The following is a 17,582-nucleotide window of genomic DNA, read 5'->3' as shown; positions in this document are numbered from 1 at the left end:
TAGTTTCTAGAGCAGGCAAGAACCATAAATGTGCTCCAGTGAAGAGAAGTTTTCCCACCCTTCTCCTAGGTTAAATACCAACTGCATAAAAACAAATGATGAAAGTTGTGAAGAACTGATGTTAAATAAAGATCACTCTGAAGAAAGATAGTTAATGGGTAGAGCACTTCTAGGATACTTCATGGGGCTGGATCTGCTCAATATCTTTGTGAGGGATATTGTGGAGTGGCTAGTAGGAAAGGTTTTTGTCTTTTTGCAGATAATACTAAGGTTTGGAGCAAAGTGGATGGCATCCCTAAGAGATTTAGCAGAGTGAGAAGCTTTCTGAGGAACTTTGACACATGACTACTAGTATCAATGAGCCAATAGTAACAGTGACTTAGCAGCAGCTCATGGCACAAGAGAAAGAGGTTCTATGTACTTGTAGTACTCTACTAAACCATTCAGTTTTCATAGTTCTCAAATGAAGATTTGAGAAGTTAGCCAAATATGCAGTGTAGTATTAAAAATGATTGTAATTTTTGCTTGCTATGAATTGATAAGATTAGAGAATTGTACAGTGAAATTATTCATGTACAAATTTTTTTAAAAATGTAACAGATTTTGTATTTTTATGTTTTATGGTGTCTAATTCTAAATTTTAATGAAACAAGTTTTACTACATTAAGTTCTGAAAATGTAGACATTAATATAACATCTCTCATGATTATGTATGGACAGTGCATTTTTTCTACTGAAAAAGGTGCCGATACTCAAATGCCAGATCACCCTTCAGGGGTGGGGTGATCACTGAGGGACCCACCCTATAATAGCCAGGCCCTCTGCAACCAGTCACAGAATCTATGACAAGGCCGAATTGGTGTGTAGAGCTTGAACTCTTTCATTAAAACTTGGGGTCCATGGGTCAATTATAGCAGACAATGGAAAAGGTGCCGGTACTCAGTACCCCCAAGTACCCCCACAAAAAAGCCCTGTGTATGGGTATTCAACACTGTAGAAATGATTGTAATTTTTGCTTGCTATGAATTGATACGATTAGAGAATTGTACAGTGAAATTATTCATGTACAATTTTTTTTAAATGTAACAACTAAAATAGATTTTGTATTTTATGGTGTCTAAATAATAATTTCGATTATGTATGGGTATTCAACACTCTAGAAACAAAGCTTACCATTGGTATAGTACTGACATTTGTTTAATTACAACTTTTATTTCCTAGGATGTTTCATAGAAGATTCAAGCAGCTGGTAGATAGACTGCTGCAATTTATTTCCATCTGTCTATTTCCTTCAAAACCCGAAGAATTTCCACCCATGTCAAAATGTACCTGGTGGATTACATCAGCAATCAAAGTTCTGGCTTTACTAAGTAATGCTTTATTCCCTTAATTTAATGTGTTTGTTATAAAAGTATGGTTATGATGGCTTAATTTAGGTTTAATAAAATTATAGTAATTATGTATTCAATTCACCTAAGTTTCAGAGCTTGGAGATTTTTCTAGCAGAAATTTATTTTCCAACTTCAGAAGCTAAAAAAACTTGCATCCTGTTAAACAAAATGTGACCTTGAAGACCCTGTATATTTCAGGAAATGATGCTCACTTATATGGTTTTAGAGACCAAACATCACTTGGAATAGAATAATATTATCCATTGCATTACGATTTGTATAACCCTCATTGTCCCCATTTCAATATGGAAAGTTGCTTTGCTGATGACATTAACATCTGGAGTTTGAAGACAGGCAGGGCTTCCTTAAGTATACTCCCTCCCTGAGGCTGGAACTGGAACTGAGCTACCTTATGGCAGGGAATAGCTTAGTTAGCCTGCTGATCCAGGAGGGCGAGGCTTAGGCAGAAAAGACATTAAAAACCCTAGAGTGGAACAGAACAGTGAAGCCCCAAGTGAGTATCATCCCGGGATGTTTGGGCTTGGCTGCAGTATCTGAATGGAGTTCCAGGCAAGAGGGTTGGCCATAGCACAGATGTTAGCACCCTGTGTTGTGGAGAAAGCTGCAAGTCTATGCCTCCAGGGATTGTATGTGAAGTAACTGAAACCAGCCAAGCTAGGCCAATTATCCCTTGGCTGTTGGAACTGTGGAGCCATATCTTGGACAGGCTTTTGGAACTGTGATTACGCGTGAGAAAACTGTTATATAATGAACTGTGGAGTCACATCAGGGACAGGCTGCTGAAACTGCGACTGTATTTCAAGAGACCTTACTAGAAATACCAAGTTTGTGAAGGAAACAGGGCTGGATATTTTCCTTTGTAGGTCCCAAAAAACAAGAAGGCAGATGATCCGCAAAATCCAACGTGGAAACAAACAGAGCAGATCAATCAATGATATAGTTCACAACTTTATTATAAGATAATCTCCTGACACAGACTGTGTTTCGCCCACAAGGGCTGCGTCAGGGGCTTGCAATCGAGATGAGGCTTTTTTCCAGCAGCTGATTGATGTAATCATATGATGCCCGCCCATTGAACGGATGTTTTGACCTGATTTGGAGGACGGCATCTCGCTGGTCTTTTTGTTCTGCCTTGAGCCTTATCTCGATTGCAAGCCCCTGATGCAGCCCTTGTGGATGAAACATAGTCTATGTCAGGTGATTATCTTATAATAAAGTTGTGAACTGTATCATTGATCTGCTCTGTTTGTTTCCATATTTTCCTTTGTATACATAGTGTTTTCACTTGTACCTACAACTCTTATGTGGCAGGTTATGTTGCCACACAGGCAAGACCACAGGACCAGGGTTCTGTTCACTCCTTCCTGGCCTCAGCAGATCTGGCTTCCTCTTCTTCTGGAGTTCTCCTCTTCTTCTGGAGTTCTCCTGCCAAGATTAATGGAGCTTGAAGTGTTCCCCAACCCTCATCACGCAGAACGAGGGATCTCTTCTACATCCTATTCTCCAGCCTTTGGTGCTCACACCCTGGATGTTCAGAGCTTCACATTAGCTTCATTGCATCTTCCTGAGGATGTCTCCACGGTCTTGCTCTCTTTCAGGAAAGCTTCTACAAAGAAGTGTTCCTCTTTCCAGTGGAGGAGTTTTGCCGCCTGGTATGTGAACAGGCCCTAGATCCCCTTTCTTGCCCTGAATAGGTCTTGATTGCATACCTTCTACATCTTTCTGGGTTTTGTCTGAACACAACTTTGTGGGAGTTCACCTCAATATACTCAGTGCTTCTCTTCTTCATGTAGGGGATACATTCATCTCTTCACAGCATCTCATTGCTCGCTTTGTGAAAGGTTTGCTTTGTTACAGCTCCCCAGTTACACCTCCATATGTGTTATGGGCCTCAACATCAAACTCTCCAATTGATAAGCATTCCTTTTCAGCCACTTGGTTTCCTGCACTTTGACATCCTTGACCTGGACAGTCTTGTTTTTGGTGGCTGTTCCTTCAGCTCGTGGGGTCAGTGAGTTTCAGGCCCTGTTGGCGGTTCCACCTTAACCTAAATTTAATTACCATAGAGTGGCTCTCCACACATACCCTGAGTTCCTGCATCAGCTTATATCAGGGTTGTATCTATAACAGTTGATTGTCTTGCTTACATCCTTCCCACAGTCTCATGCTCCTGGCGAGTGCGTGCTGTACTCCTTAGACTGCAGGTAAGCATTGGCCTTTTTCCTTGAAATGGCCTCTGTGCCACAGACAATTTTCCCCCAACTTTGTTTCCTTTCATCCCAACCAGAAATGCACAATTTCTAATTGGCTACCAGCTTATTTTCTTTTCCTTACACCCAGGCTGGGTTGGCCAGAAAGGATCCTTCCTTACAGCTCGCAATACCAGAGCCCTGGCTCTATCGTTAGCCTCCATTTGGGAAGTTTACTAGGCTGCTACTTGGTTTTCGTTCCACACATTCATATGTCATTCCTGCTTCAAGTAGCATGCCTTAAGCAGCATGCCCAACATAAGTTGATTTGGATAGATAGTAATAAAGAATTATTTTTTGTTCTAGAATCTCTGGATTCCCTGGTTTTCATTCCCACTCTTCCTCGACTTTGAGTTTCTTCGTGGTATCTCTTCTCTCTTGGTTCTAGAATCTAACTCCACCTACCTAGGCCCATTTTTATTCTGTCAGAGGCTACACATCCAACAATTTGCATGTGGTTTCAGGTTTATCTATGTTCTGACCTTGCTGCTGCGAGGTGTAGTTCATCATTGGTTCTAGTTTCCAGTGAGCCTGGCAGCTAGGGATTCCCCATATGTGAGAACATTAGCCTGCTTGTCCTCTGAGAAAGTGGAGAAACTTACCTGTAGCAAGTATTCTCCAAGGACAGCAAGTTATTTATGCTCATATACCCTCCCACCTCCCCTTGGAAGAGTTGTCTTTTTCTCCTATGCTATAGTATTGTACTGTAGGTCCCACACTTGCTGCATGCATGGTGGAGCAAGATTTGCGCTCCAAGGAGCTTTGTGAAAGCTTGATATAAGCTCCAGAACAGGCAATGCAGACCGCGTTACCCACATGTGACACTATATAGCCTGCTGTCCTAGGAGAATACCTGCTTACAGGTAAGTATCTTCACTTTATCCTCCTTTTCTTGTTGTCTCCCCAAATTCCCTCCTTCCCTTCTCTCCCTCCTCCTCCTCATAATCTCCCCTCTCCTTTTCTTGTCTTCCCCGATCATTCTCTCCATCTCTTTACTCTTCACTATTTCAAAAACTCTCTTCCCTTCCCTCCTTTTTCCTTCATGTATTATGTCCCTTCTTAACTCTATTTTTCCCTTCCTTCCATTTCTCTTTTTCACATATATATATAAAGCCAGTAGTATGGGCTTTGAAGGCTGAGAACTTGTTGATCCCCCATTGTCTTTCTCTTTCTCTTCCTCCTAATCTCTTCCACTTCAAAACAGTCTACCAGTACATGGAGGAAGGAGCCACAGGGATTGGAATGGTTAGTGCAGTAACCTGAGAACCTGGAGAACTAGGTTTGATTCCCATTACAGCTCCTTGTGACTCTGGGCAAGTCGCTTAACCCTCCATTGCCCCAGGTACAAAATAAGTACCTGTATATATAATATGTAAATTACTTTGATTGAAACCACAGAAAGGTGGTATATCAAATCCCATTACCAACCCCTGTAGCTTTGCTAATGTGCTCCCTGCATGCCTCTTTGTATATACATGTCCTCCTTGTTCTGGAGCAGGTATGGCAAGCAGCCCTTATCCTCACAGGTATGTCTTGTGACATGCTTACCACTGGTTGAGAAACTACCTACAGTAGTTTAATGATTAATTTCTAGCTATTCCTTAGGAGCAAATATTCAAAAGATTTTTCTGGTTAAGTTTGAAAGGCTGCAAACTAGTTAAAATTTAACCAGTTAAGTATGGGCAGGACTGAAGGCATGACTTAAAACTGAATAAGGCTGGTTAGTCATCTCAAATATACCTGTCCTAAATTAATTGGAAAGAATCATACAGGTTAACTCTTTGTACATCTGGTTAAAGATAGCCAGATATATATTTAAATATTAGCTTCATTACTTTTTCTTATTCCATTCTTTTTTTTCCCTTCCTTTATTTCTTATAGATCTCATTGAAACATAGGACTGCTTTCTGAATGTTTTAATCTTTTTGAATAGATTAAATGAGCTCAAAGGCTATTTTTCATAAAGAGTTTTGATAAAAATATTTTGTTGCAGATGCTGCCAATAATCTTACAAATCCTCCTTTAATTCCTTACACTGATTTTTACAATTCTACTTTGGATTTTATTGATCTCTTGGAAGACTATCAGACTTGGCAGTACTATGTGAACTCACACAGGTAAGATGGTATAAACATGAATATTTTATCTGTTTCTTAATTACTTTTGATTATGTTCTTTATATTATTTCAGGCTACAATTCAATAATTTTAATATTTACTACATACTAAATAATAGGCTGAATTTGTAAAATTTGGTTCACGTTGAGGGGCATTTTAAATATGACATTTAAATCGGGGAAATAAACATTTATTGGAAAATGTCTACAAGCGCAAGTCCATAATAGAAGAAAGAACTAAATGTCGCAGTTTTGTCAGCACAGAAATAGATGCTTTATCCTGTATTTTTGGCTGTTGAGGAGGATGTCAAAATGGGGTACCTCATTTAGCTGCGGTGAAACTGTCTGTCCAAGTTGCTGAAGTGAAGCTAAGTGCTTTGTGATTTTTTTTTTTTCAATTTTTTCATTATATTAATTTTGTGGGCACTCTTCAAAAAATCTTTTTATATGCACATTTATAATTCTATTCCTCACTAATGGATGGTATTTAATAAATTGGTTAAATTTAGTTTCACAAGTAGCACCTCAGAGATGTGTAAACAATGTCACCAATCTGGCAATAGAAGCCTTTGGGCTCCATGTTGCTGATATTAAAGCTTGTCGTTCTAACTCAGTTGATGAGAGCTCCTTTTGAGCCACTTGATTCCTGTCATCTGAAATATTTAACCTGAAAGGTTGTGTTTTTGGTGACAGTCACTTCAGCTTGCAAAGTTGGTGATATTCAGGCCCTAGTAGCTGATCCACCTTACACGGTTTTATCACAATAGGATAGTTCCTTGCATACACCCTGCCCGGTTTTATCACAGTAGGTTAGTTCCTCACACACACCCCAAGTTCCTTCCTAAGGTAGTGTTGGAGTTCCATCCAAACCAGTCAATTGTTCTGCCAATATTTTTCCCAAAGCCGCATGCACATCCTGGTGAAAGTATACTGTATACTTTGGACTGCAAACGAGCCTTAGCCTTCTATCTGAACCAAAGCCCATAGACAGTCTACCCAGGATTTTGTTTCTTTTGACCCAAACAGGATGGGGGTAGTCATCGGCATAGTCATCGGCGCAAACACTATTTCCAGTTGGCTAGCATATTTCATTTCCTTCACTTATGCCCAGGTTTAGCCAACTCTAGAGGGTCATGTCGAGGCTCATAATGTCAGAGCCATGGTAATGCCAGCAGCCCACTTGAGGTCAGCCTCCATCAAGGAGATTTGTAAGGTTGTGATGTCTTCAGTCCATACATTCACATCTCACTACTGCCTTGAGCAAGATATCCAGTGTGACAGCTGGTTCAGTCAAACAGACTTGCAGAATTGGTTTGGTGTCTAGAATCCAACTCAACCCTTTTAGACCCTGTTTTATTCTATTATAGGTTGCACCTTCACAACTACTATGTACATAGTTTTAAGGTTGATTGACTACAAAGCCTCAGCATTCTGAGTCCCTGTTGTCCTAGCATTGTTGTTTTTGGTGAGCCTGGTAGCTAGGGAAGCCCAAATTTGAGAGTACTGACAGCCTGCTTGTCCTCGGAGAAGGGGAAAGAGAAGCTACTCACCTGTAACAGACGTTCTTTGAGGACAGCAGGCTGAGTATTCTCATGTACCCTTCCACCTCCCCTAGGAATTGTTTTCCTTCAGCTATGTTATCATACTGAGGAACCTGTGCTCGCATGTCAGGCAGGAAGGCACTTGCACACGTGTGGTCGGACGCTGCTAGAATTTTCTAATAGCTATATGTGTTAGGCAGAATCCACACTGGGATCTGTTGGATGGCATTGCCTAGATGTGAGAATACTCGGCCTTCTGTCCTCAGAGAACATCTGCTACAGGTAAGTAACTTTGTTTTATTCACATAAGAAGGAGCCACATCTAAGTCCCACCCATGCTCTTCTGTGTATGCACCCCTCGGCAAACATGTGCTATGCAAAATAATTGCATATTTACAGTGTAGCACTTAGGAGGCATACTGGCATATATACACACCCAAATATGTATTTGATAGTATTCTAAACATTTATGTATGCAATGGGTGAATAAATGTAGCACCTGGTTTATATAATTGTCCTTCATGTGTATAACACTAATGAATTTAAGTTTAGGACAGCAATTTTACATCTATGTGTCTTTATAACATATTAGCATAAATCCTACAGAAATCAAACATAGACTGAAAGTATGGGCATTACAACTCCTTGAAAACAGATGTAAATGTCTGTGCATACAATTTGTGCAATGCACACACACACACACACACACATTTTATAAAGTATACACATGTTCCCTCGAAACTCTGTTCCTCAGCATGCCTATCATACAAGAACACGCTGGTTTGCCATGTGCGTACTTTTAGGCATGACCTAATTTTATGAGCTCATTTACACATGTACATTTTTCACCTTCATAGTGCCATAGTGATGACAGAGAATTTTTAGAGGCACTATCCATTTAATGCAGCTGGAAGTTAGTGGTCATGCTATATGATTAAGGCCTTTGGAATACGGGGCTGACAGAATAAATAATTTTTAAATAATTGTGGTAGAATTTTGGAAAATTTCCAGACAATATGGGCCCTGTTTACTAAGGTGTGCTTACACAAATAAGTTTTTGGTTTTTTTTTTAAACATTGGCTAATATGCATACACAAGGTGTCTTTCAGTGAAACTCTTTTGAATGATAAACAATTTTATTTAGTTTCTCAACTTGTTTTATATCTATATCATTTTTTTCATTGTTGTTCATTCAGATTTTTTCCCTTGTCTGTTGCTTCTTATTTCATTCCTACCTATAGGCTATCTTCTCTTGTTACCCTACCCTCTCACTTCTGCCTGGTTCTTCCCCTTCCAAAAATGGTTTTACTTCTCACTTTCTCTCACTTGCCCATCTCTCCTTACCTCACTTCCTTCTGTTTCGTGGTCATACTTCCATAAGCTTTCCTCTCCATTGCTTTGAGCCTCTTCCCCTCGTATATAATTTCTTCTTTCATGCCAGTTGTCTGCCATTTCCTTCTCACTGTTATCTCTTTCATTTTGCTTTTTGTTTATTAGAATTTATTTACCGCCTTTTTGAAGGAATTCACTCAAGGCGGTGTACAGTAAGAATAGATCAAACATGAGCAATAGGCAATAAAAGCAGTAAAGATATTTATATAACAAAAAGTATGGCATAGTATACTACTTAACAATGTCAACACAATACGTAATAAACATTTTAATTGATAGTGAAGGGTAAAGCAAAGATGTAACATATAGGTAGATAAGAGAATAAGAAGAGTTAGAAATTAAGGTGACTAATATAAAGTTGCACATGAGGTCAGAGAGATGGTTATTTTATTTATTAGGATTTATTTACCGCCGTTTTGAAGGAATTCACTCAAAGCGGTGTACAATAAGAATAGATCAAACATGAGCAATAGGCAATTACAGCAGTAAAAATATTCAATTAACAATACAAAATATGGCATGGTATACTACTTGCAATGACAATACAATACGTAATAGAACATTATAATTGGTAGTGAAGGGTAAGGCAAAGTTGTAACATATAGATGAGTAAAAAAGTAGGAAGAATTTGAAAGTAAGGTGACTGATTTGAAGAAAGTTACAATATTATCTCAGGGTAGCGATGGATAAACTATCCTATGTGCACTCGGACTCTGCCACTGTTTTGGCTCCTATAATCTCTGCCGGAGTCAATATAAAATTAGTTTCTCAAATTCCCAAATTCCTTTTGAATTTTCCTCAGTGCAACTTCATATTATGACCCCTTGAGCTCCTTAAGCTACAGAAAAGCATACCCTCAATATTTAAACACCAGGATCAGCGCTAAATTCAAATGTTTAAATCTATACGTAGATATTCAGCGCCAACCGATACACCCAGAAATCATCACTAAATATCCAGGTACAGAACAACTGCTGGAAGTTATTCAGGTACCACCAACATTCAGTGATATTAGAGGTAGCCAGATAATTTCCATCTGTATCTGTGTGTATATGTTCTTATATTCTGCTATATCCTCTAGAGTTCCAAGTTGGCATTCTGTTGAGTTTTTTCTTCTCACTATTCCTCTTTCCTGAGTTGTCTTCACAGAACAATGGCAGGTTGAGGAAGGAAGAGAGCAATAGATGATGTTTGCCGTGATTCCATGCAGCAAAAAAAGAAAAAAAAAACTTTTGGCATTTGCTTCTGCTGTAGTTTTAGAGGGGCCCTAGGTATAAAATAGGATGCACAGAATTTAGTGCATGCTAATACTGTTAGCATGTGCTAAGCTTTAGTAAAAGGCCCCCCATAATTAGGTAATAATGGTAAACGTCTAGGTCTGAATGGTTCAGCAGGGTTGATTTTAAAATAAGTATAAATATGCTGTAGTAAAAGTATTTCTAAAATGAAAATCTGTTCCATATCATCAAGCTGATCAATCCATAGACTGGTGGGTTGTGTCCATCTACCAGCAGGTGGAGATAGAGAGCAAACTTTTGCCTCCCTATATGTGGTCATGTGCTGCCGGAAACTCCTCCAGTATGTTCTCTATCTCAGCAGGTGGTGGTCACACACAGCAGCAGCTCTGGCTAGGCCTCCAAGCCTAATCCTTAGGTTTTGTTGAGGCCTGGGGTTGAGGGCTCTTTTGAGCAAGTGCAAACCTGGTGGTGCCAGGTCCCTCCTTTTCTCCCCCCTCCCGCTGGCTCCGTTTAAAAAAAAAATATATATATTTTTAAACGTCTTTAAAGGCGTTTAATTCGACGTTTCTTTAAACGTTCATTGCAGCTACTCACTGGGACACCAGTTCGTTACAGCTCGGAGCGGCAAGCAGGTAATTTTACCTTTTTATAGCGGGCAGGGGTTCCCCGATTCTTCTCCTCGTGGCAATGGCGTCGGAGGGCGAGGGCGCAAAGGGTCGCTCCCCGGATCGCTGGAGCGCTTCTAGAGGGGATGCGGGGGTTTTACAACCTGACTCGCCCTTGATGGGTGATAGTTTAGTGACCGATGAATGTCCCGGTCGTTCCTCCGGCGTGGCGGTTTTTTCCCGCCATAAACGCCCATCCCCCGCTCCTCGCCTCCGCCATCTTGGCCGGCCACGCGGCTCGGACGGCTTCTTCGGGGCCGCCCTTGAGGTTGGAGACATTAATGCCATGAACGCCCTTAATTTGGGCGACGGCACAAAAGCGGCTAAAGTTAAGCGCCGTTCTTCCCGCGCGGCTCCTTCACGGAGTTTCGCGCCGGACGCCATTTTGGATGCGCAGCATGTCTCTCCCCCGCTATTGCGAACGCCGGTTGAGAGTGCGTCTAGGGCTGTTGCCCAGGCTGCGGAAGTGCACAGTCTGGGGGGTTTATCCCCCGAGTTTGTTTTGCTGCTGCATCAGGCTTTCCTCATGCAAAACGCTGCCCCTGCTCCCTCGTCTGGTAAAGAGGTTGAGGTTCCCAGAGGTAAACGTCCTCGGGTTGATTCCCAGGCCTTGGAGGAATTTGTCTCCTCCGATGTAGATGAGGGCAGCGTGTCTGAGGTCTCCCAACGGTCCTTTGCGGATTCCTTGGAGGAGACGGATCCCCGCTCGGATGGAGCGGATGACCCCTCTGCAGCGCGGCTTTTTAGCCCAGAGGATTTGCCCAACCTGTTGTTACAGGCCATGGACACTTTGAAGATTTCCTCTCCGGAGGACGTCTCTCCCTCAGCCCCTGTTGGCTCTGCCATTATGCTGGGGACGAAGCGCCCGCCTAGAACCTTCCACGTGCATGATGCCATGCACACCTTAATTGCGGCTCAATGGGATGTCCCGGAAACGAGCCTTAAAGTGGCTAGGGCTATGTCCCGCCTCTATCCTTTGGCTGTGAGTGAACGTGAGGCCTATCTGTGGCCTACCGTGGATTCTTTAATCACTGCGGTGACTAAGAAAACGGCGTTGCCGGTGGAAGGTGGCACGGCCCTAAAGGACGCCCAAGACAGAAGATTGGAGGCGGCCTTAAGGTCGTCCTTTGAGGCAGCTGCTTTAAGTTTGCAGGCCTCAGTTTGCGGCTCCTATGTGGCCAGGGCGTGCCGGACTATGGTGCAGCGGGCTTCCCCCTCGGATCATTCCTTGAGGGCTGATTGGCCGGCCCTGGAATCGGGCTTAGCCTATTTGGCAGACTTGCTGTATGATGTCTGGAGAGCCTCAGCTAAAGGCATGGCTCAGACAGTCTCTGCGCGGCGGTGGCTTTGGCTGAAACATTGGTCTGCTGACCACGCCTCTAAATCCCGTCTGGCTAGATTGCCTTTTAAAGGCAAGCTGCTCTTTGGGGTCGAGCTGGACAAAATCGTGACCGATCTCGGCACGTCTAAGGGCAAGAAATTACCAGAGGTCAGGGCTCGGGTTAGTACTCGTCCCGATACCTCCAGAGGACGGTTGCAGGAAGCCCATCGGTACCGCCCGGGCAAGTCGGGTTCCTCTGCCCCCTCTTCCTTCAAGAGGAATTTCTCCCCCAAGCAGCATTCCTTTCGCAGAGACCGCCGTCCCGGAGGTGCTCCCTCCGGTCCTCCCCCAGGGTCTCGTACCCAATGACGGGGCCTTGGTCCACGCCCCAGTGCAGATTGGAGGACGGCTGTCCTCATTTCTGGGCGAGTGGACCACTATAACTTCAGACGCGTGGGTGCTGGAAGTCATCAGAGACGGCTACAAGCTAGAGTTCTGCCAACCCTTAAGAGACGGGTTTGTACTCTCTCCCTGCAAGTCTCCGGTCAAGCTGTGGTAGTGCAGCAGACCTTGGACAACCTGATCCGCCGGGGTGCGGTCGTTCCGGTGCCAAAAAAAAATCAGATTGGCAAGGGACGTTACTCCATTTACTTTGTGGTTCCAAAGAAAGGAGGTTCTGTCCGGCCTATCCTCGACCTCAAAGGGGTCAATCGGGCCTGGAAAGTGAGGCACTTTCGCATGGAGACTCTCCGCTCTGTTATAGCGGCAGTGAAGGCAGGAGAGTTCTTGGCTTCCTTGGACATCAAGGAAGCGTACCTGCATATTCCCATCTGGCCTCCTCTCCAACGCTTTCTGCGTTTTACAGTCCTGAGACGACACTTCCAGTTCAGAGCCCTCCCTTTCGGGTTGGCTACTGCTCCGCGGACCTTTTCCAAAGTAATGGGGGTCATAGCGGCCTTCCTGCTAAAGGAAGGAGTACAAGTCCATCCTTATCTGGACGACTGGTTGATCCGAGCCCCCTCTTATGCAGAGTGCGGCAAAGCTATGGACCGGGTAATTGCTCTTTTGAGCTCCCTGGGATGGATCATCAACTGGAAGAAGAGCCAGCTGCGCCCGACTCAGTCCCTGGTGTATCTGGAAGTTCGATTCGACACCCAAGTGGGCAGAGTGTTCCTGCCAGACAATCGGATTGTCAAGCTTCAGGCTCAGGTGGACTAGTTCCTAGTAGCCTCTCCTATTCGGGCTTGGGACTACGTGCAGCTGTTGGGCTCTATGACGGCCACGATGGAAGTAGTGCCCTGGGCCAGGGCTCATATGAGACCACTACAGCTATCTCTGCTGCTGCGCTGGACTCCGATGTCGGAGGATTATGCTGTGCGCCTTCCCGTGGACCCAGCAGTGCGCAAGGCGCTGAGCTGGTGGACGCAGACAGACAAGTTGTCTGCAGGATTGCCTCTGGTGACCCCGGAGTGGATTGTCGTCACGACAGACGCCTCTTTGATGGGCTGGGGAGCCCACTGCTTGGGAAGGACAGCGCAGGGGCTCTAGTCTCCTGCAGAGGCAAGTGGTCTATCAACCTCCTGGAACTCAGAGCCATTCGGTTGGTGTTATTGGAGTTCATCCCGGTACTGGTGTTGAAGCCTGTACGGGTCCTGTCGGACAATGCCACGGCTGTGGCCTATATCAACCGCCGGGAAGGTACCAAGAGCGCCCCTCTAGCCAAGGAGGCTATGAGTCTTTGCCAGTGGGCGGAAGCGAACCTGGAGCAGCTTTCAGCGGCCCACATTGCCGGAGTCATGAATGTCAAGGCGGACTTTCTCAGTCGCCATACCTTGGAGCCCGGAGAGTGGCAACTATCTGCTCAGGCGTTCTTGGACATCACGAAGCGCTGGGGCCAGCCGAGCCTAGATCTGATGGCGTCATCGGCCAATGGCCAAGTGCCGCGCTTTTTCAGCAGAGGACGGGACCCTCGATCCCTGGGAGTAGATGCTCTTCTCCAACAGTGGCCGACACAAGAGCTCCTCTATGTGTTCCCGCCCTGGCCCGTGTTGGGCAGGGTGCTAGACCGGGTGGCAAAGCATCCCGGCAGGGTAATCCTGGTGGGTCCGGATTGGCCCAGACGTCCCTGGTATGCGGACTTGTTCAGGCTCTCAGTCGACGATCCTCTGCGGCTGTCAGTGGAGCAGGGCCTGTTACATCAGGGTCCCGTGGTGATGGAGGATCCCTCTCCCTTTGGTCTTACGGCCTGGCTATTGAGCGGCAGCGTCTGAGGAAGAAGGGCTTCTCAGACAAGGTCATCGCCACTATGCTGAGAGCGAGGAAGCGCTCTACTTCTACTGCTTACGCCAGGGTTTGGCGTATCTTTGCAGCATGGTGTGAAGCAGGCTCACTTTCTCCCTTCACTGCTCCAATTTCTTCAGTGTTGGCGTTCCTGCAAGAAGGTCTGGAGAAAGGCCTGTCGCTCAGTTCCCTTAAAGTCCAGGTAGCGGCTCTGGCTTGCTTCAGGGGCCGCCTGAAGGGTGTTTCCCTGGCTTCGCAGCCAGATGTGGTGCGCTTTCTCAAGGGAGTTAATCACCTGCGCCCTCCTCTGCACTCAGTGGTGCCTGCGTGGAATCTCAACCTGGTGCTAAGAGCATTGCAGAAGCCGCCTTTGGAACCCTTGTCGAGGGCATCTCTGAAAGACCTGACGTTGAAAGCAGTCTTTTTGGTGGCTATCACTTCAGCCAGAAGAGTTTCCGAGCTCCAGGCGCTCTCATGTCGAGAGCCTTTTCTGCAGTTCACTGAGGCAGGAGTGACTATTCGCACAGTGCCTTCCTTCCTGCCCAAGATTGGTTCTCGCTTCCATGTGAATCAGCAGCTCTGTCTCCCTTCCTTTCGTAGGGAGGACTACCCAGAGGAGTACTCTGCTCTTAAATATCTGGATGTGAGACGAGTCATCATCAGATACTTGGAAGTGACCAATGATTTCCGGAAATCGGATCATCTGTTTGTCCTGTTTGCAGGTCCTCGTAAGGGTCTGCAGGCTGCTAAGCCTACAGTGGCAAGATGGGTCAAGGAAGCCATTGCAGTGGCTTATGTGGCCGCGGGGAAGGTGCCGCCTATCCAGCTGAAGGCTCACTCCACGAGAGCTCAGGCGGCCTCGATGGCAGAGGCCGGATCCGTCTCCTTGGAAGAGATATGCAAGGCGGCAACTTGGGCTTCGGCTCATACATTCTCCAAGCATTACCGTTTGACTGTGGCTGCACGGGCGGAGGCCCGGTTTGGAGCTTCAGTGTTGAGGTCAGGGATTTCTATGTCCCGCCCTGGGTGAGTACTGCTTCGGTACATCCCACCAGTCTATGGATTGATCAGCTTGATGATATGGAAGGTAAAATTATGTATAATCATACCTGATAATTTTCTTTCCATTAATCATAGCTGATCAATCCATAGCCCCTCCCAGATATCTGTACTGTTTTTATTCTGGTTGCATTTCAGGTTCAAGTTTAGTCTTCAGTTACTTCAGAAAGACTTCGTGTTCAAGTTTTTTCACTTGGATTCTTCAAGAGTTAAGACGAGTTTGTGTTACAGTGAGCTGCTGCATTCCTCTCCCCTCCGTTATACGGGGCTGGATTGAGACTTAAAATTCTGCCGGCACTCCCTCCCGCTTCGTGCGGCTGTAGGGCAGTTTTGTACCCCTCCCGCTTCGGCGGTGTTAGGGTCAGTCAGCTCCTCCCGCGGTTGCGGTTGCAGGATAAGCCAGATCCCCCCGCATCGGCGGGTGTGGTGTCCCTCCCCCGCTCCGCGGGGATGAGCTGGACGGATTCCCCTCCCCCACTTGTGTGGGGATGAGCTGGGTTAATTCCCCTCCCCCGTTTCGGCGGTGGTGAGCTGGGCAGAGTGTCCCTTCGTGGGTGTAATTCTCTAAGTGCTGAGTCCTGCGGATGGAGCTTTGATATCGACATACTGAGGAGTTTCCGGCAGCACATGACCACATATAGGGAGGCAAAAGTTTGCTCTCTATCTCCACCTGCTGGTAGATGGACACAACCCACCAGTCTATGGATTGATCAGCTATGATTAATGGAAAGAAAATTATCAGGTATGATTATACATAATTTTACCTTATAGTAAATAAAAACTATCATTTTCTTACCAATTTCCTCTCTGTTTTTATGAACAGGTTTTTCTTCTGCCAGTATCCCTTCATTATTCCCATAGCAGCAAAAAAGGTCATCATTCAGAAGGATTCAGAGCAACAGATGATAAGCATAGCACGAGTAAGACAATTTAATAATTTTAGTGTATTCTTAGAAAATTGTATCCGTATTATGCTTGTGGTTTACATTTTGTGTGCCTACTGCAATTCTGAACAGCATCTTTGAAAACATTTAAATTATAAAAAGGCTAAGTGGGGTAGTTACTAAGGTACGGTAAAAGATCACCTTTTACCGCATCTTGATTTCCCATGGGATTCTGCAACCTGTGGTATCTTAGTCCTGCAGGTTACTGAATCTCGCAAGCAGTGTCATTTCAGCAGCCTGGAAACATTGGGCTACAAAGCTGTAGCCCAATACCCTTGGGCTGGCAGAGCAGGCTCACCCCCCCCCCCCCCAGCTTTCTGAATCCCTTGGCTTAATCTTCCCACCACCCAGGGTCAAGCTCCACTTACCTCACTACCCCCTCTCCCTCTCTACTAGGGTAGCCCTCACCACCTGTAAGAGCTACCTTTAGAGCAGTAGTGGTCTGGGGGGAGGGGGTGTCTTCGAGTAGGATCGATGCCCAGTCTGGTGCCGGCTACAAAATGGTGCGACTACTGTTGAGGCTCATGTTTCTGGAAACATGACTCCTAGTAGTAGTCATGCCATTTTACAGCCAGCATCAGACTGGGCAGGAGTGACCGATCATCGTCCCTGCCTGAAGACATTCCCCCCTCTCCAGACCACCAAAGGTAGAGAGAGCTATCTTAAGAATGGAAGTTGGGTGGCTTGGACTTTGTGAGGGGAGTGAGGGGCTTCAGCCAGAAGAGGCCCAGAAGCTGAGAAGACCATGCTTAGTCTACCTGAGATCATTGGAACACAGCTTTTTGTGGCCCAATGATCCTGAGCGGTGAAATAACCGCAGGAAAAACCTGGTGTTATTTTACTGTTAATTTTTGGCCTTAACGCAACATGCGATGTATTACTGCAAGTTACATTAGTGTATTTGCATAGTAATGAGACCTACCAGCTCTACACAAGCATTTCATCAGGTAGCCACTAAACAGAAGTAATGCAGAAAGCAACTGGTTCGGGCTACTTTTGATACTTTTGACATGGCATCCAGACTTCCTGCTGTTGGTATAGGCATGTGTAAACTCTCATGGCTGCGTGTCTCGGACCTTTGCCCAGCAGTTCAGGAAAAGCTGGTGGATTTCTCATGCTGAAGCAATAACCTTTTTGGGGACAAGGTAGAAGAGGTAGCAGACCTCATCAAGAAGAGATACTATTAAGTCCCTATCTTGGCCCACTCCTTCTGTGGCCTCCACATCTCGGAGATTTTTGGGTGGGAATAGAAAGAGTGCCAACTGCTCTCAAACGTGTAGATTTACCCCTTCCTTCCATCCCCAGCAACAGGCCCAGCCTCTACATCCCCTGTTGCAGTAGACTCAGAAGTCCCAGCCAGCTCCC

General features: G+C 45.2%; 1 protein-coding gene across 1 annotated transcript in view; it reads left to right on the top strand.

Annotated features, from left to right (window-relative positions):
* Nucleotides 1–17,582, top strand: part of HECTD2 (HECT domain E3 ubiquitin protein ligase 2) — a 137,203-nt gene that overhangs the window by 45,201 nt on the left and 74,420 nt on the right. Inside the window, exons 9-11 of the mRNA XM_030204820.1 lie at nucleotides 1,222–1,370; nucleotides 5,655–5,778; nucleotides 16,097–16,193. Of these exons, the coding sequence (XP_030060680.1) occupies nucleotides 1,222–1,370; nucleotides 5,655–5,778; nucleotides 16,097–16,193 (370 nt within the window). The remainder of the gene's footprint in view (nucleotides 1–1,221; nucleotides 1,371–5,654; nucleotides 5,779–16,096; nucleotides 16,194–17,582) is intronic.

This window comes from Microcaecilia unicolor, chromosome 5 (assembly GCF_901765095.1).
Source record: "Microcaecilia unicolor chromosome 5, aMicUni1.1, whole genome shotgun sequence".
Classification (NCBI taxonomy): Eukaryota; Metazoa; Chordata; class Amphibia; order Gymnophiona; family Siphonopidae; genus Microcaecilia; species Microcaecilia unicolor.
This window is presented reverse-complemented; position numbering and strand designations above follow the sequence as displayed.